Source organism: Miniopterus schreibersii (assembly GCF_964146895.1).
Source record: "Miniopterus schreibersii genome assembly, chromosome: 11".
NCBI lineage: Eukaryota > Metazoa > Chordata > Mammalia > Chiroptera > Miniopteridae > Miniopterus > Miniopterus schreibersii.
In genome coordinates, this window is record NC_138111.1 from 70,453,573 (window position 1) to 70,473,831 (window position 20,259).

Consider the following 20,259-nt stretch of genomic DNA (forward strand, 5'->3'; position numbering starts at 1 on the left):
CTTCAAAAATAAACATTCTGTGGTCAATTGGTTTTAGACAAGGATACCAAGACCATTCAATGGTGAAAGAATAAAGGGTCTTCTCAACAAAAAGTGGTGGGACACTAGATATTATTCACCCACAAGAGAATGGAGTTGGACCCTTCCCTTACACCATATATAAAATTTATCTTAAAATGGATGCAGGACAAAATTGTAAGAGCTATGACAATAACACTCTTAGGAGGAAACATAGGTGTAAATCTTCATGATCTTGGATTAGGTAACATTGTCTTAAATAAAACAACAAAGGTACAATCAACAAAAGAAAAACAGATAAATGAGATCTCATCATATTATCAAGAAAGTGATAAAACAGCTCATAGAATAGAAAATATTTGCAAATCATGTATCTGACATGAGGTTAATATACCGATTGTATAAAGAATTCTTATTACAACAGAAAAGACAACTCAATGGAATACTGAGCAAAATATTTAAATAGGTATTTTTCTCCAAAGGAAATATACACATGACCAATAAGCACATGAAATGATGCTAAACGTGATTTGTTATTAGACAAATGCAAATCAAAACCACAATGAGGTATCAGTTCACAACCAGTAGAACGGCTATAACAAAAAAAGTGGAAACAAATAAGCGTTGATGAGGATGGAAAATAGGAACCCTTGTACCCTATTGGAGAGAATGTAAAATGGTGCAGCAGCTGCGGAAAAGTCTGGTGGTTTCTCCAAAAACTAAACATAAATTTACCATACGATCCAATGATTCTACTCCTAGGTATCTACCCAAAAGAAATGAAAACAGCCCGGCCGGGCGTGGCTCAGCGGTTGAGCGTTGACCTAGGATCCAGGAGATCGGGGTTCGATTCCCGGTCAGGGCACATGCCCGGGTTGTGGGCTCGATCAATGACTCTCTCATCGTTGATGTTTCTTTCTCTCTCTCCCCCTCTCCTTTCCTCTCTGAAATCAATAAAGATATATTTTTAAAAAAAAATGAAAACATATGTTCAAACAAATAATTGTATACAAGTGTTCAGCAGCATTATTCATAATATCCGAAAAGCAGAAACAAACAAAATGTGGTATACCCATACAATGGAATATCACTCAGCCATAAAAAGGAATGAAGTTCTGATACATGCTACAACACAGATAAACCCTAAAACATAAGGATGAAAGAAGCCAGATACCTAAAGCCACCTATTGTTTGATTGTATTTCTATGGAAAACCTAGTGCAGGCAAACCCATGAAGACTGAAAGGAGATTAGTGGTTTCTGGAAATGGGGGGGGGAGGGGCTAAGAGGTATGGATTTGTTTTGGAGGTAATGAAAGTGTTCTATAACTAGACAGTGGTGATAGTTGTACAACATGGTGAATAAACTAAAAACCACTGAACTGTATACTTAAAAAGGTGCAAATGTTAAATTTTCTGTTCTACAAATTTCATCGCAATTTACAAAAAAAAAAAAAAGTATACTGGGGGACACCAACCAAGACGCTACTGCAGTGGTCCAGGTGAAAGATGACAGTTCACAGGTTTGGGGGTATGACGTGGAGATAGGAAGAAGACTGCTCCTGGAAATCACTGAGGGGAGTATCAACACAGCCACTGTCAGTGATATTATAAACCCTGTTTACAGTCCATCTAAAATAAAGCACTGAATACTTATAAGAGAACAAAATGTAACTATCATGATGTAAACTAAAGTTACAAATGACGGAAATTGGAAGGTAGAAGATGAAAGAAATAAAATAACAAACATTTCATTTTCTCATCTTACATCAAAAGGAGTCCACCTAGTGTCTATAAAATAATTGTATAAGTAACACAAATAAGAAAGACAGTAAATAAAATTAGCATTCACAGCAAGGGCTCAAGAGATGTTTGAAGTCTTTACTTCTGATAAAAGGGCCTGAACGTGAAGGAGAGGCACCCTTCCACAGTGCTTTTTTTTTCTTTTTAATTTGACCATACATATTATTTTTACTTGAAAAATTTTGTAAACTTCAATAACTTAACAATTATTACTAACAAATCCCATGTAATGCACTGATTTCAACACACCTCTATCAGTAATTGACAGATCCAGCAGGCAGAAAGCCAGTTAAGGGTATAGTTGAGCTGAACAACCCAATCAACTATAACTGAAAACTAGATCTAACTGAATATAGATTACTGCAGCCAGCAACAACAGAATACACATTCACCAACAATGACCACATTCTGGGACAAACACACCTTAACAAATTTAAAACAATAACAATCATATTGAAGTATGCAGTCAGATCACAATGGAAATAAAGTAGAAATCAGTAACAGAAACACAGCTGGAAAATCCCAAAATACTTGGAGATTAAGTAAGGTACTTCCTAAGTAACATGTAGGTTAAAAAAAAAAAAAAAAAAAAACTCAAGAGAAATTTAAAATATTTTAAATAAATGAGAATAAAAATACAGCTTATCAAAATTTGTGGGACTACAGTAAAAGCAGTGCTTAGAGGAAATTTTACAGCATTGATTGAATGTACATATTAAGAACCATCTACAATTGATAATGTAAGCTTCCACTTAACTAGAACAAGAGCAAATTAAATCTAAAATAATTGAAAAAAGAAAAAATCAGTAGTAAACAAAATTAAAAATAGAAAATTAGTAGGGAAAAAACAATAACAATCAAAAGCTGGTTCTTCAAAAAGATCAGTAAATTGATAAGCCTCTAGCCAAGCTAACCATGAAAAAAAGAGAAAGAATACAAATTACTAATATCAGAAATGAAAGGGTCATCATTACTGCATTCCACTGATATCATATGCATAACAAAGGATTATTATAAACAACTCTATGCCCACAAATTTGGTAACTTACTTAGATGGAATGTGAGAATTCTTTGAAAGACACAACCTACCAGAACTCACATGAGAAATAAATTGAATAGACCTATCTCAATTAAAGAAACGGAATCAATAAATAATAGCTTCCAAAACAGAAAGCATCTCATGTAGATGATTTTACAAGTGAATTCTACCAAAACATTAAAAAATAAAGTGATATAATTTGTCTGTAATCTCTTCCAGAAAAACAAAAGCAGAAGGAGCACTTCCAGCTCATTCTATGAAGCCAACATTATATTCTCATACCAAACTCCAACAAAGACTTCACAAGAACAGAAAACTAAAAACCACTAGCTCTCACGAAATAGATGCAAAAATCCTCAACAAAATATTAGCAAATCAAACCCAGAAATGTATAAAAAGAATTATATACCATAACCAAGTGGGATTTATTCCAGGTATGGAAGTGGTTCAATATTGGAAAACCAATTAACATAATCCATCACATCAACAGGCTAAATAAGAAAAATCATATGGCCATCTCAATAGATGTCAAAAAAGCATTTGACAAAATTCAAAATGGTAAAACACTTAATACTATGAATAGATGGAAGCTTCTTCAATCTGATAAAGGGCATCTCCAAAAAACCCAGAGATAATGTACTTAATGATGAAAGGCTGCTTTCCCACCAAGATCGGGAGCAAAACAAGAATGTCTGCTCTTGATACTTTTATTCAACAATATAAATGGAGGCACCAACCAAAGAGATTATACAAGAGAAAGAAACAGAAAACAGCCAGACTGGAAAAGAAGTAAAATTACTTCTATTTGCAGATGACATGCTCTGTATATAGTAAATATTAAGAAATCCACTAAAGTACTATGAGAACAAATAAGCAAGTTCAGCAAAGTTGCATGATACAAGATCACCACACAAAAATAACTGTATTACATTAGCAATAAACAATCTGAAAATGAAACTAAGAAAACAATTCCATTTACAATAGCATCTAAAGAGAATAAAACAGGAGTAAATTTAACACATGAAGTGTAAGCTTTGTACACTGAAAACTACAAAATATCGTTGAACAAAAAAAAAAAAATATTCCATGTTCATGGACAGGAAAACTTAACACTGTTAAATGGCAATGTTCCCCAAATTGATGTACCTATTAAACGCAATCCTTATTGAAATCCCAGTTCACTTTCTTGGAGAAATTCACAAGGTGATCCTCTAACTCATGTGGTAATGCAAGAGTCCAGAATAGACAAAACAGTTAGAAAAGAACAAGAGCTAGAGGACTCAGACTATCCAAATCAAATGTTACTACAAAGCTACAGTAATCAAACAGTATTATACTGGCATAAAGACAGATATGTAGATAAATGAGACAGAACTGAAAGTCCATAAATAAACTCTTATTTATGGTCAATTAATTTTCAACAAGGGTGCCAAACCAATTCAGTGGTGAATGAACAGTCTTTTCAACAAATAGTGCTGGGATACTGGATATCCACAAGCAAAGGAATGAAGTTAACCTCTTACCTCATACCATATACAAAAACAAACAGAAAATGGATCACAGGAACAAATATAAGAGCCAAACCATAAAACTCTTAGAGGAAAACAGGTGTAAGTCTTTGTGACCTTGACTTAAGCGAGTTTCTTAGATATGCTCCAAAAGCACAGCAACAAAAAAAAACAAATACATAAACTGAACTACATCAAAATTAAAAACCTAGGTTCTCCAAAATAAACCATTAAGAAAGTGAAAAGAGCCCTGACCGGGTGGCTCAGATGAATGGAGCATTGTCCCACACACAAAAGGATTCGGGTTCAGTTCCTGGTTGGGGGCATCCGGGAGGTAACCAATAGATGATTCTCTCTCACATCGATATTTGTCTCTCTCAATCTCTCTCTCTCTTTCCCCCCTTCCTTTCTTCTCTCTCTAAAATCAATGCACATATCCTCAGGTGAGGATTAAAAAAAAAAGCAGAAAGACAACCCACAAAATAGAAGAAATATTTGCAAATCAAGTATCTGATATGGAATTTGCATCCAGAATATATAAAGAAATCTCACAATTCAACAAAAACCCAATTAAAAATGGGCAAAGTATTTAAGAAGACATTTCTCTAAAAAAGATATACACACATGAAAAGATACTTAAAATCATTAACCACTAGGCAAATCCAAATCAAAGCTACAATAGCACTTCACAAGCACCAGATGACTATAATCAAAAACACAAACAATAACAAGCAACGGTCAAGGATGTGAAGAAAGTGAAGCCCTCATACCTCACTGGTGGGAATGTAAATTGCTACAGCCAACTTTGGAAAAGTTCAGTAGTTCCTCAAAATATTAATCACAGAATTACCATACGATCCAGCAATTCCAATCCTAATGAAAACTGATGTTCACAAAAATGCATACATGCCCAGCCGGGCATGGCTCAGCGTTGAGCGTTGACCTAGGATCCCGGAGATCGGGGTTTGATTCCCGGTCAGGGCACATGCCCGGGTTGTGGGCTCGATCAATGACTCTCTCATCATTGATGTTTCTCTCTCTCTCTCTCTCTCCCCTTTCCTCTCTCTGAAATCAATAAAGATATATTAAAAATTAAAAAAAGATTTTAAAAAAAATGCATACATAAATATCCTAAGCAGCACTGTTCACAATATCCAAAAAGTGGCAATGACCCAGATGTACCTCAATGATAAAGGATACAATGTGGTATATCCAAACAATTAAATGTTATTCAGCCGTAAAAGGACATGAAGTGCTACACATACAACAAAATGGATGAGCCTAGAAAACATAAAGTGAAAGAAGCCACAAAAGGCGACATGTTATATGACCTCTTTATATGAAATGTCCAGAGTAAACAAATCTACTGAAACAGAAAGTAGACAAGTAGGCCTTATTTGGGGGGCAGCAGGGCTGTGACCCAGAAGTCAAGTCACTGCTAAAGAGAACAGGGTTTCTTTTTGCATTGATAAAAATGTTCTAAAATTGAACTGTAGTGATGGTTGCACAACTCTATAAATACACTAAAAACAATTGTACATTCTGCATTTTATGGCATGTGAATTATATAATTAAGTAACTTACATATATAATTGTGTAATTATATATAAAAGTAACTTTATATATAATTCACATGCCATGAAATATACGAAAATATAACTTAAAAACACAAGAACTCTGCAATAGTCCACCTGGGAGACGATGCTGGCTTAGACAAGAGTGGTACTGATAAAGAACACAGAGAAAAGTGGAAAGATTTCAGACACTCAGGAAGACCTGAAAATCTAGATGTGAGCAGGAAGTAGGTATCAAGGATGACTTGCATTATGCATTTACTTGTTTGCTCTGTTCCTGCCAGCAGTTGTTCCAATATGGTTCACAAAGATGATCTCTGAAATGGGTCGCAATGATAAGTAGAAGCTTGCCAGGCTGGGAGACAGCTGGTAAGGGGAAGGGAGAGGTCATTCCACTTGCATGCAAAGCAGAAGAAAGCAAAGCTTAACTGCAGCTGAAGGGAGAGGATGGACTGTGAGGGCCTGCAGGCAACAAGAAGCCACCGGAGGTGCTCAACTGAGCAGAGAAGTGATTCTTGGCCTTCAGAAAAGGTAACCCCAGCACCAGTGTATAAAGAATAAACTGGGAAGAAGAATGACCAGTTGACTTATAAAGGAGGCTGTTGCCCAAGACCAAGAGAGAGCTTTATAAACCAGGACTGCTGACCAGGACTAAGTAGGTTGGACAAACAACACGAGAAATAACCACTAAAGCCCCCGCTGGGATGGCCCAGTGGTTAGAGCGTCAGTCCACAGACGAAAGGGCTGCAGGCTGGATTCCTGGTCAAAGGCACCTACCTCAGTTCCAGGTTTCCTGTCCCAGGCCAGGACGTGTGCGGAAGGCAACCAATCAATGTCTCTCTCATGTTGATGTTTCTTTCCCTCTCCCTCTCCCGCCCTCCCTTCCACTCTCTCTAGAAATAGATGGGGAAAAATATCCTCTGGTGAGGATAAGAAAGAAATGAAAGGAGGGAGGAGGGGGGAGAGGGGAGGAGGGGAAAGGGAGGGATTGGAGGAGGGGGAGGGGACGGGGAGGGGAGAGGGGGGAGGGGGAGGAGGAGGGGGAGGAGGGGGAGGAGGGGGAGGAGAAGGGGAGGAGGAGGGAGGGGGAGGAGGAGGGGGAGGAGGAGGGGGAGAAGGGTGGAGGAGGGGGGAGGAGGGGGAGGAGGAGGGGGGAGGAGGGGGAGGGTATATGGACAACAGATGAGGGCTGATGCGCTCGCCCACCTCCGCCAGCCTACAGCGGCCTGCAGGCCATGGGCAGTGGCTCCTCTGGCAGGGAGAGCTCCGATGTTCCCTGCAGACCGCCGAGGGCACCACGTTCTGGACTAGCCTCTGTGACCAGCAGAGGCACCGGGGAGATCCCTTCACCTGCAGTATTAACTCGTTTTTCTTTGCACTGTTTACTGCTGTTCGATAGTAAAGCAAAGCATACTCAGCTAAGCCTGAGCTGCTATTCTGGCCCATCGCTAGAGGAAGCTGGGACAGTTTTCTTGAGAAACCATGATGTCCTAATACCTGACTTTTACAGGTGATCTGAGGTAACTAAAAATAGCTGAATTTATTAAATTGTTTTGTATGCTCTGATTTCTTCTCTTTGATCCATCTGGATTCAACTTATGGAATTTCCAGACATTTACAAAAATTTACTTTCAATCTGCATTCGTGAAGTCATACAGACAAAAAAATATAGAACATGGTGCACGTGCACTCCTTTTATACCTGATGTAACTGACATTCCGGGGAGCCTAAGCTAACCCAAAAGATGGGGGCGTTGGCAGCTCGAATCCCCCCAGTGCCTGTCCACTTGCCAGCTGAAGCTCGGTCATCTACCTCTCACGGCACGTGACAGCCCCACAGCACATCGCCATGTTCACGTCCCACGCCTCGTCCCTCTGAAACATTAAACTCCAGAGCACCTACTGTGAGCCAGGCACTTAGCGGGCGGTCTACACGACGAGCTAACCTTCGCAGCAGCCACCGGGGCTGCTGTCATCCTCCAGCGTCACACCTGAGGAAGCTGAGGCCCGGGGCCCTCGGCCTAAGGGCCCTCCCGGCCGTCGGGCTCCGCGGCCCGGTACCGACCGCCCAGCCTGCTCCGCCCGCCCAGCCCTAGCGCGGCCTCGGAACCGCCCCCGCAAGTCCCGCAACCTCCCCAGGGAGCCGGTCCTGTGCCCTGGGGGTCCCGCCAGGCCGTCCGTCAGCGCGGCCCCCGACCAGCAGCACCTTCCCCACCACCTGGGAGCTGCTCACGGGCGGCGCCGCGACCCGCCCCGCCGTGCACTCCTGCTGACACGCGGCGCCCCGCTACTGCGGGGCAAAACCGGAGGGCAGCCCGCGGCAAACTGCTCCACGCGCCTCCGACCCCGAGGCTCCCCGGCCAGGGAACGGCGGGGCCTCAGCACGAGCCGCCGACCCCGAGGCTCCCCGGCCAGGGAACGGCGGGGCCTCAGCACGCGCCTCCGTCCGCAGGGCCGCCGCCCGCAGCGGGTGCTCCCGGGCAAGGTCGGCGCCCACGACGCGCCCGGGGCTGAGCCGGCGGCAGGCGCGAAGGCGGCTCGCAGCCGTTCCCTGAGGTGGACCGGGCGCCCACACTAACTTCTAAGACAAAACGGGCAGCGGGAAACGGCTCAGCGGAGCGCCTCCAAATTTGCACTTCTCCAGAACGGCCGAGCGCGTTCTCACCGGAGCCTCTACAACTCCCCAACACCTGAGCCCGCGGAACCGGGCGCGAGCCCCGCACCCGCGCCCCCCGCCGCAGGCCAGGCCCGGCTGCGTGTCTCCCCTCGCGGCGCGGCCGTCCCGGCAGGTGAGCGGCTCCCCAGCGACCGCCGCGCGACCGACGCGGGTGGCAAGGACGGGACGCGGCCCCCCGCGATGACGTCAGCCCCGCTCGACCCGCGACCCCTCCCGGGCCGCCGGCCGCGGCGCCGCGCCTCACCTCGGTTGTCCTCCTCCAGGTACCGCACCCGCAGCTCGTCCTCCGCCTTCACCTCGGAGCTGTAGCCCCGCCGCAGGGTCGGCCCCCGGGCCGCGGGCGCCCAGCCCCGGGCCCAGATCGCCGAGCCGAGCCGCGGGCCCGCCAGGCACCCGGGCAGCCTCCACCCGGGGCCGAGAGGCGCGCCGCAAGCGGCCACCACGCGGGCGCGGCCGGCCTGCCAGGCGCCCCGAGCCGCGGGTGCCGCCGCCGCCGCCATGTTGTCTGTTTACGGCGTGGGCCTGCGGCTGCGGCCCCGCCCCCGCCGCGCTCGCGCCGCCCGCACGCCCAGGCCCCGCCCCGCGCCCAGGGCCCGCGCCCAATGGCCTCGCGCGCGCTAGGCCCCGCCCCCCGCCCAGGCCCGCGACCGGGCGCCCGGGACTCCGCCTGCGCGCCTCTGTCGCGTGACTCCGGGCGTCGCGGCTCGTCCGGCGAAGAGGAGGCGAGGGTTGCGCTCGGAGGCTGCGGGACAGCCGCGAGGAGCGCGCTCTGTGGGCACGGCCGCGGCCGCCCCGCCCTCCGGGCCCGCAGGCCCCCCCGGCACCGAGCCGCGCCCGCAGGTGCGCGCGGGACCCGGTCTGAAAAACGGGCGCCCGAGCGGCCGCGCCGCACAGTGACTGCCTTTTTGGCTTTGTCTCTGCAGTTTGACTTTCCAGTTCCGGTTCACACCGCCGTCCTCGCGGGGGCTCCAGGGTCCCCGGAGTCTGGCCTCGGAAAGGTGCGGCCCGCGGAGGTCCTGCCGCGGCGCCGGACGAGGCCCTTCCTGGTCGTGCTCCCGGGGACCGCAGGGAACAGGTTTGTGCCAGCTCCGCGAGGGCGGCCGTCACGAACACCGTGCCCTTGTTTTAGTGCTGAGCTTTGGGTATCTTAACGTTGGCTCCTGGGTGGACTGTAAATCCACGTGAAGGCGCCACAGACCCCGACGGCGCTGTTCAAAATCCACGGCCGGGGACGGTGCCCGCGGCAGGGCCGGGCCGGGCGGGGCGGGCGGGCAGGTGCGGCCTCCGCCCCCACCCGCGGCCGTCGCGAAGAGCCCGCGCGTGAGGAGAACGGAGGGCTAAAGCTTAATACAAAGAACAGACCCCGCCGGGCGCTACCGCCCGTCGGGAGAGACGGGAACAGTCCGTCCCCGGGCGGGCGCGGCCTCGGTCCCACCTCCGTCCGCGGCCCGAACCGTCTCAACGGCCGCGCTCCCGCGCCTTGGTTCGCAGGACGGCTCCTAGGAGGAGCCTCCCACGCAGGTTCTTTCCTCATCTGTGAAGTGGGAAAGAGCCCGCCCAGGTTACAGGGTGGAGGCGGGAGTGGGAAGCGCTGGGCACCACAGGAGAGCAGAGTGGACGGTCAGACACGCCGCCTATCAGCCGCCTCCAGCGTTAGGTGTGTGAGTTTATTCAGTGTCCAGAAAACTTTGAAGTTGGTATTATTCCCATTTTGCAAATGAAAACACTGAGATTAAGTTACTTATCAAACCCTGCAGCTAATATATCTGATATATCTGACTCTAATTCCCCGTGTTCTTAATCACTGTTTCGCACAGCCTCTCAGTAAATGTTAAGATGTCCAATAAAATTTAATTCCCTTTACTTCCTTTCTACTTTTCAGTAAAAGATGTGAGCCAGGAGCAAAGAGTGTGAGCCAGGAACAATGAGTGTTAGCTTGGCAGAAGAAGGCGGGGCTGGCTTTTGGGGCACTGGACACTATGACTACCATCTGTTTCCAGGATTTGGGACCCTTGCCTCCAGCCAGCTCTCAGCTAACAGTCCTTTCAGTCTGCCACCCCCTTGACTTCCTCCTAATGCTTATTTCTGTGTAATATGTAATGTGCACTATAGGATGGCCATCCTGCGCTCCTGGAATACAGCCAGCCTGGAGGGCAGAAGCCACCCCGCCTAGGACAGAGTTCTGTGCACAGAACACTTAGGGCATAGGTGTCACCGGTAAAATGAAACACCAACATGTTGCCAACCACAAGCAGAAAGACAAAATAGCGAAGACGATGTGAAGAATGAAGCAGAACTCTGGACTTTTTTCAAAATGAGTATATAATTTAAACTATCTTGGGCATAATGGCTTGGCCACTGTGTCAGAGACGCCCCTGAATGCGATGGCTTGAACAGGAGAGAACGTTCCCAGCCCAGGCCCAGATGGCTCTGCCGCCTTCAACATGGGCTTCCATCTCACGCATCTAAAGTGGCTGCTCCCTGCCACCAGCAACACAGAGAAGAGGGCAGTTCCCAGTTCCGTCAGCTGGAAGAGGCAGAAATGACGCATGCCCCTTTGACTACGTCACACATGCCACACCCAGCGGCAACAGGGGCCTAAAACGTAACCCTGTGCTGGGCAGCCATGCACCCAGCTACAATTTTATTACTGCATACGAAGGGGGTTATGGATATTTGAGAACACAATCTGCCACACACACTCGATTTTTCACTTTTAAACGAAATTTTGTGAATCCTAAGAGAAAAGTTCACAGCCCTAAAATATGATAGGTTTCACAAGAAGTAGCTGTACTACGGCCGAAGGCAGCCTTTCCATCTGAGTCTCTGGAGGTCATTGATAATTACACCTTCACAACTGATGGGTAATGGAAGAGAAGCTGTGAAATCGTGTCGGTAGACGTATATGGTGACAGAGACACTCGCAATCTATGTGTTCTATGATTTAAAAAAACTTTCAAAACTACATGTGCACAGAGATAATGAGATGATAGAAGAAATATATATAAAATTGTGTTCAAGGTGAGAGAGTTGTGCAATTTTTGGCAAAACTTATGTATAAAATAGGCATTTCAAATATTTGTAACTAGTTCAAGGTACAAAGAATGGGCACAGTTTTACTCATGCAAAGCTTTACTCATGCTCTAGTCGCAAAATAAAAAGACAATAGCCCTCTGAATTTCTTTGAGTCTCTTCTTAATGCTTTCATATATCTTCTTTTCCAAGTATTCTCAAAGGCTCTGTAGTGGATTTCCTTTCCAGAAGGTCTCGCTTTCTCACCTAACCTGAGTACTCATCTCAGAAAGGGAGGGATTGGATGGCAAACCCAGAAAACCCTGTCTCCAGGGACTTGGAGGGTTCCAGTAAGCCTCACGCGAGGACCTTGTCCCCAGAGAAGGATGGTGGAGGGCTCTTTCCCTCTGCCCTGAGAGGCCTTGACCACGCACGACACTCCACCCTGCCAAGACTATGTAGGTCCCATTGATTGTTACTGACCACGACCACTGTGTCTTGAGTTCCTGCACCTGTGAGGCAGAGAGTAGGTGCTGCACAGACAAGGGGACCACAGCTTTAAATTACTGAGAGTCACACAGCCACATGTTGCAGAGCTGAGACTCAAACACTGGACTCCAGAATCCGCATTCTAATTGTTACCCTGTGTCTACCATCTGCTTTCCACAAATGATCATCAGGGCTTCACCCTGCCTCTCCTCACCCTACTCCCAGATGCGGGGAATTTGATCAATCCCCCCTTCCGCTCCATGCGAAAGCTCTACCCTCTGCATTAGATCCTCTGCGGTCATGATTTCCCAGATATGGCCCTTCCCCAGCCAGTGTCTCTCTCTCTCACACACACACACACACACATACACACCAGACTCTGAAGATACATGCCATCCGGTCCAGGGATGGGAAAGACAGGGGCATTTGGGGATGATAGTTAAAGGATATGTGGCTTCTTTGGGGGGTGATGAAGACGTTCTAAAATTGATTGTGGTGATTATAGTATGTATCTAAAAAATATAATAAGTTGTAGTATATATCTGAAAATATACTAAAAACCATTGGTTTGTATATTTTAAATGGGTGAATTGTATGGTATGTAAATTATATCCCATTGAAGAGGGTGGATTAGAGCTTCTTAAAGATACGGCTGGTTCTGTATCTAAGACAGAATAGAAAGTGGGTCCAGAATATCTTCATGCCAGAAAACAATGAGGGACCCAAAGACTGGTGGCAGTGAGAGAGGACACAGCTTGAAAGGGATCCTACTGGCCAAATCTGAGATACTTGGAGCATCAAAAGGAATAATGCTATTAATGGATACTAACATTTAGAGTCTTTCTAAATCAATGAAAAATTTAACTGGATAGCAGATGGTGGGAGCCAGTTTTCCACTGCTGGAGTGGGACAGTACAGATAAGCCAGGGAAAGAGCTACAATGACCCAGGCGATAGGGAACAGAGTCGGTGACATCAGTATAAACTCACATTTAACTCAGTGTAGAGACAGATGTTATTTGTAAAAATATTTGGGCAAATTTATATACATAGCTTCGTATGCGCACATATAGTCCCTTGCTGTCTGAGCTGAGAGGACCTAGAAGCAGTGACACCCAAGTAGCAATGAGTAGGTGGTACCCAGATCTTGGTTAGTTTCTAGTACCATTCTTCAGTAAAAGAGCTCATGGAAAAACAGCTGATTCTAGGACTGGGGCAATATAGGAAATATACAAGATGAGCCTGAAGGATGTTTTAATGCCAGAAGGTAAGAAAGTGCTCAAAGTAACCCCCCATATGAGAGTATGTCAACGAGGCTCAGAAACCGAGTGAAAGAGCTCCCAATGGCTAATATGGAACAAGTTGAACAGTAACTAAATAAATAGTGTAGGTTTATAACCTGAAGCAGAAGATAAATATCCAAAAATCCACACTTGTGTAAATAATTTGATAAGTAAATGAGAGGAAAGAGAAATCTTCCAAGCGGAAGGGTTCTAAATAATGCATGTAGACACTGCTCTAAAGGAGGGAAGCATAACTTTCCATGGCCTTGTGGAGAATTCCTTCTAAAGAGTACAGTATGGAAGGGGAAAGGGGGGAAGGACTAGTTTTAGTGTAGAAACCTGACAGACACCACCTCAGCCAAGTGATCAAGGTCAGCATCTCCGCTGATAAGCCATGTTGACACTATAGACCTTGACATGATGTGATGAGAATGACACTTTCCCCCTGCAGTCTTCCTCCCAAAACCCATAACCACAGTTTAATCATGATAAAAATACGAGACAAATCCCAACCGAAGGACATTCTAAAAAATGCCTGACCCATACTTCCTAAAACTGTGAAGGTCATCAAAAACAATCTGAGAATGTCACAGCCAAGAGGAGCCTAAGGAGATACGATGACTGAATGTCATGCGGGATCCTGGCTGGGGCCCTGCAACAGAAAATGACCATTAGGTAAAAATTAAGGGAACCCAAACAAAATATGTGTTTTAGCTAATAGTAATGTGACACTATAGATTCATTAATTGTAACAAATGTACTGCACTACTGTACGATTTTAATCATAGACGAATCTGGGATGGGGTGTATGGAAACTGTATTTTCTCAATTTGTCTAAGTCTAAAACTGCTCTAAAATTTTTTTAAATTATTAAAACAAAATTAAAAATACCCCCACAGCCCTCCTGGACCCTGATTCCAAGCCAATGAGTGCACTGTGCTGAAAGCTTTTGGACTGTGCTGGAAGCCTGCCCCTGGAAGACCTCCATGCCTCTCGCCAGCCTCCCCCTCTGCCACCCGCTTACCCTGCCCTACCCCTCAGATTCTCTGAAGTCCTATTCCTGCACCTAATTACCCCAGACAGACTCGAAGAAAGCTTGAAGGGTGCCTTCCCCACTAGGCCACAAATCTCTTCTCAGCTGTGAGCAGGTCTAGGATGAGAACTGGCTATAAAGTTCTAAGATTTGGAGGACAACCCCCTGCTCTTTACCTCTCTTAGTCCTCAGTTTCAGAATCTCCCACCTCCCTCTCAGACAAGTAGGAAGAGTCCCTGCTCCACCCACTCTTTTCCGTGTACTTGGAAAGCTATGGTTTAGCCTCTTCTGCTGATGGTCTTGGGGTTCTTGTGTCTTGCCCCTCGAACACTTTTCTAGTGTGTGAGTTTTATTTTGTCTTCTAAATCAGTAATGGATCCTACAGCGGGTGTATTATCAACTCTAGTTGCCATGACAAATACCACAGGTGGGCTAGAAGTTCAAGATCAAGGTGTGGCAGGTTTGGTCTCTCCTGAGGCCTCTCTTTGGCTAGCAGACAGCCACCCTCTCGCTGTGTCCTCACACGGCCTTTCCTCTGTGTGCGCCCGTCCTTGGTGTCTCTGTCTCTTCTCCTGGGGACACCGGTCCTATTGGTTAGAGCCCCATGTTATAATGTCATTAATCTTAGCTACCTCTTCAAAGGCCCCATAGCCAAATGCAGTTACATTAGGGGTTAGGGCTTCAACGTATGAATTTGGGGAGATATAACTGAGTTCATTGCAGAGATTCTTCAGCCTCAGTTCCCTGTAACAAACTCTGCTGACCCCCCAAACTCCAGACTACACCAGCTTCCCCATGTGACTGCAGTACTGTGGCCAATTGCTTTCCAAGCTGGGGCCCTCCTCTGTGGGTGTCAGTGTCCGTCTTGCGCTTGCTCTGAGGGTGAGAGGAGACATGGGCTGCAGGTGCTGTCGGGTCAAAAACCGAGTAAGCTGCAGAATCCCATGCAAGTCAGTGCAAGGTATTTTGTGATAATCTCCTACCTCCTGCTCAAGGTCTTTGGGTACCGTTGTGTCAAGGTCACTCTCGTTTCTTCCTGGAGAAAGGCTGTAAGGGAAGGGACGCTCGGAACACTGCCGAGTCCCGCCCGGCAGCCCCGAGCCAGGGCGGCCGGCGGCTCCCCGGAGGCGAGGCTCCAGCGCAGGAGCAGGTGGTGCCACCCTCGCAGGCCGTCCTGAGTCGCACTTGGCCTTGTTGTTTCCGTGGTGTGAGTAACGTCTGAGTCCAGGCTTGTCGTAAGAAGTGATCAAACCAAATACAGGTTTGTCATACCTGACATACTATGGGCGGTTTTTTACCTTTTATTCTCACAAGATTAGTTATTAAAAGAAAGGATTGGTATACATTATTATATAACTAACTTTTAAAACATTTCTATTTTCTCACCTGTTATGTGGGGATAAGAAGAGCCTGCCTTTCTGGCCTAAAGAACACATGAGGGAGCCTGCGCAGGCCCTGAACCCCGGGCCCTGAACCCCGCGCCCTGAACCCCAGGCCCTGAATCCTGGGCAGCCAACGGTGCTTTTTACTTGACTGACCTTTTCTTCCCCACAAAGACGTATGTCACGCATACAGATGGGGTAGAGGGCTTTTTAAATGGTTTCGAAGGACAAAGAAGCTGCTTTGCCCGCGTCTCTTCTCTCACGCCTGTCGCTATGCCAGAATGACTCCCTAGATTTAAGGGACTGTGCATTAGAGCCGGACGCACTGAGTTTAAGTCCTGTTTTTAGCACTTGAGCTGTAAACATGTAACTGTGTGTGTGGTGAGGAGGGAGACACACTTCCGCACACCTGAGTCCCCCTGGTTGGGAACTATTAACAGTCACAGCCTCTGGAGGCGGGCTGTGGCTTGGCGTGGGGTCGGGGAGCACTCAGGCGGGTGCACGGGTGCCAAAGCCAACCCATTTTCCTCCTAACTTTTCAGTGCAGCCAGTCCTGCCGTTTGCCAGGATTTCGTTGCAGAAGGAGGAATTTCTAGGGAGTTATCATTTCTCTGTCCACGTTAGAAAGTGAAGTATACATTCAAACATTATAGACAAAAGCAAATACTTAAAGTGCGTTTCTTTGAGACAACAAATAGTTGAGTTTTGCTATTTTATTTAATTTTTGAAATTGTAAAGTCAGTTTATTAAGTTTAATATGAAAGCTATTCGAAGACAGTTCTCCTGAGAATTATTTTTTCTTAGAAAAAAAAAAAAAAAGGAAAATCAGCACCCTCTCAGCATAGCCACAGATGCTGAGCTTTCAAACCTGCCTGCAGCGGGGACGGTCCTTTAGCCTGAAGTCCGCCTGCTCAGCAGGCCTGTGGCCTGGGTCATCCTCACCTCCAGCTCCACTCCCTCCTCTACCCAGAACAAAGACTCACCTACTCCACTGTTTCCGGCATCTTCCAAGACCTGCACAAATGTGCCAAGATTGTGGTCTGTTTCCAACAGTTGTTCCGACTTACTTTATTTTTTCCTGCTGGTTCTTTCATTTGTTTCTTTTTAATTTCCAAGAATTCGGATCAAACCTGGTCTTCCAGCTTGAGCAGTTCACAGGAGTGCCATGAAATCGTTGCTTTTCAGCTTCGTCGGCCTTTATCTTTTCTTCTTCCATTCTAGTTGTGATTTGATCTACGAGTTCACTTAATTTTCCTTGCACAGCTGTCACTAAAGTAAAGTTCATCACCATACCAAGGTTGGCTTCTGCCTGTAATGCCTGAGGCGCCATCATCTTCTAGATTTTCCTGGGAGAATATTTCAGGAAGGGGGACTTCATCTGACTATTTTTACTGTATGTAAACTTGGGGGTACCCTGGACAGTTTCATCATTTTCTCCAGCCTCAGATGTCACAGTGAAGGCGAAGCTGGTGGATTTTCCAGACTCTGCGCCTGCACCCACCCTCCTGGCGCAGCCCAGGAATGCAGGCGTCTGTGGGCAGCAGGCAGGGCCGCTGTGGCAGGTGATGGTGAGGAGCCATGAGATGAGCTGGAGGCCCTGGAGTCCATCCACACCCCTTTACAGTATTATCAGAGTTTTGCTGTTAAAAATGTATATACTGTAATAATACCTAACAATGAGTAGAAAGTTTGCTCCAATTACATTTATTGTAATTACTGACAGGGTTTAGTTTCGGGCACCTGTGTTGCTGCTTGTTTTCTGCTTGTTGCATCTGATTCTGTTCCCTGTCTTGCCTTCCTGTCTTCTCTTGGCTAATTGATGTTTTTAGTGCTCCCTTTTCATTTCTCTGTCGGCGTTTTAACTGTGCCCCCTCCCACGGCTGATCTCTCGATTACACTGGACATTCTTACCCTCACACGGGCCATTTAGAATTAACGCTGTGCTGCCTCACATAAAATGTAAAAGACTTGCACCTGTGTAGGCGAGTAGTTTCTGCTGCTAAGATTTCTTATCATTCATTCTGAGCATATTTCTATTAAAAATTTTGAGCACACTTATAATAGTTGCTTTAAATGTCTTCTCTGCTAATTAAAGCATCTGAGTTGCCTTGAGGTGAGTCTCCACGGTTTACATTTTCTCTTATGCAGCAGTTCCCAAATTGTGATTTGACAATTCCAGAGGATTCCCAAGATGCTTTCTGGGATCTGAGACATCAAAACTATTTTCATAATAATACTAACATATTATTTCTTGTTTTACTCTGATGACACTTGCAGTGATAATAACAGCAGTCACCAGTGAAACCGTTGGCATGTAAACACAAATCAAGGCAGTGCCACCAAGTATGCTAGTGGCTAGTTATTTAAGAATTTCCTTGAAGCCAGGGAAAATATTATTTTCTTCAAATCTCAACCTTTAAATACATATATTTTTAATATTCTGTGTAACAGGATAGAAATCATGCAAAAATCACTTTTGCTGCATAATGAAGCAGATAGAAAAAGTACTGTGTGGGTGGTTGAGCTGAGAGCAGAACTAGTGATTCTTCCATGAAACACCACTTTTAATGGAAAGAATATTGGCACACACAATAAAATTTAAAATTTAAAGTGAGAATTTGAAATTGAAAAACCTGTATCCACCATAATGAGCATAAGAGTTTCCTGATATTTAAAGACTTTTATGGTGAGATCAGCAGTAACATTAATGACTGTGGGTTTTAATATTGAACACTGAAATGTGTCAGCATTTGATGGACCTGTATAACTCAATGAACCAGTATTTTATAGGTGACCAAAGCTAATGTCAGATCATGCATGGATAAAAGATCCATTGATGGTGTAACATAGAACTACAGGCTTTAATATAATAGAATATGAAATATAACAGATTACAATAGAGTTCCAGGTTTGCATTGCAACAAACCTTTACAACCTACTGCTTGTCAAATTTTAGTAAAGTATTAAAAAAGAAGATCCACAATTATCTGTAGAGCTATTAAAATTTTCCTATCTTTCCAGCTACTTGAGGTCAGCTTGTCTTTATAACTTAGCTAAATCAAGTACTGCAATATATAGAATGCAGGAGCAAGCATGAGAATCTTGCTATCTTTCTTGTAGGCCAGACGTCAAAGGGATTTGAAGGAATATAAACAATGCCACTCTTCTCATTAATTGCTTTTGATTTGGAAAACATAGTATTTTTAGTGAAAATGTATTATTTATGTTGACATGTACTTGGCTTATTTTTTAAAAATAATAAATATAAAATTCTGTCAATTTTAATTTCTATTAAGAAAAATATTAATATATGTAATATGCATAATAAAACCCTGTTGGGGCCATCAATAATTTTTAAATTATTGGGGCCAGAAGTCTTGAGGAGCACTGCTTTCAGTATGGGTTACATTTTCCTGTTTCTTCGTATGTCTGAGAGTTTGGGATTCTATTCTGGACGTTGTGATGAGAGATTAGGGAGACTCTGGACTCTGTCGTTCCCCTGAACAGTACTGACTACTTTGTTTAGCAGGTGGGTAACTTACCTAAACACAAACTCTGCTCTCCGCAGCGGGCAGTGCTGAGGCCCTGTTAGTTCTTTCAGCCGTAGCTGTGCGGCTGCGAGTTTGCCGTGCTCACGCGTCAGGGGCCGGCCAGGAGCTCGGGCAGCATTTCTGCACCTCACTTGGGGCTCCTGCTTTGACCCGATAGCCTGCTCCTTCATGAGATTTCTCCCCTTGCTCTCCAGCTTGTTGTTTCCCCAAAGTTTCTCCTCTGATTCCTCAACCCGTGCGTGCAGGTTTCTGGGTCTTAGCCACCATGAGTAGCACTAGCTGAGGCTTGGCCTCAGACAAAATCCCTACAAGCAGGAGAATGACCCAGCACCGAACCCTGCTTCTGAGTCAACCACCCTCCAGCTTCTCCTGTTCCTCCCTCTCCAATGCCGTCCGATAGCTGTGTGTCCGAGTGGGGGGGGGGGTGCTTGTTGTCATTCAATATTATTTTGTATTAGTTTCAGGTGTAGAGCATAGACAATTACATAGTTTACTAAGTGTTCCTCCCGATAATTCTGGTACCCGCCCGGCACCATACATAGTTATTACAATATTGTTGACTGTTTCTTGTCCAGAGGTTACAATTGCTATCTGCAGGATATTTGGTCCAATGTGAGCTATTCTGCCATTGCTGGAAGCAGTTCAAACCAGAGGCGAACATACCTCAGTTGTACTTCTGAGAATAAAATGCTGCTTGTGTTTGATAGGGATCTTTTGGCAAGTCACTTGGAAGACAGAGTTAGAAGGGAAAGAAGACTGTTTCTGTTCCTTTCGTTAATTTTTTACTATTTGGATTTTTAAAACCATATTAACTTACTTGATAATTTTTAAATATAAAGGAAGAAAAATGGAAGTGAAGTTAAAAATATACTGCAGAAACTAAGGTCGCTTGTG

General features: G+C 45.4%; 1 protein-coding gene across 2 annotated transcripts in view; it reads right to left on the bottom strand.

Moving 5' to 3' along the window:
* AUH (AU RNA binding methylglutaconyl-CoA hydratase) overlaps window positions 1-9,142 on the bottom strand; it is a 156,557-nt gene extending 147,415 nt beyond the window's left edge. Inside the window, exon 1 of one of the 2 annotated variants that reach the window (XM_081151156.1) lies at window positions 8,861-9,142. In XM_081151156.1, coding sequence (XP_081007282.1) covers window positions 8,861-9,116 — 256 coding nt within the window. In that variant the 5' untranslated portion in view covers window positions 9,117-9,142. The remainder of the gene's footprint in view (window positions 1-8,860) is intronic. The other variant, XM_081151157.1, reaches the window with a different exon arrangement.
* Between the last annotated feature and the right edge of the window lie 11,117 nt (window positions 9,143-20,259).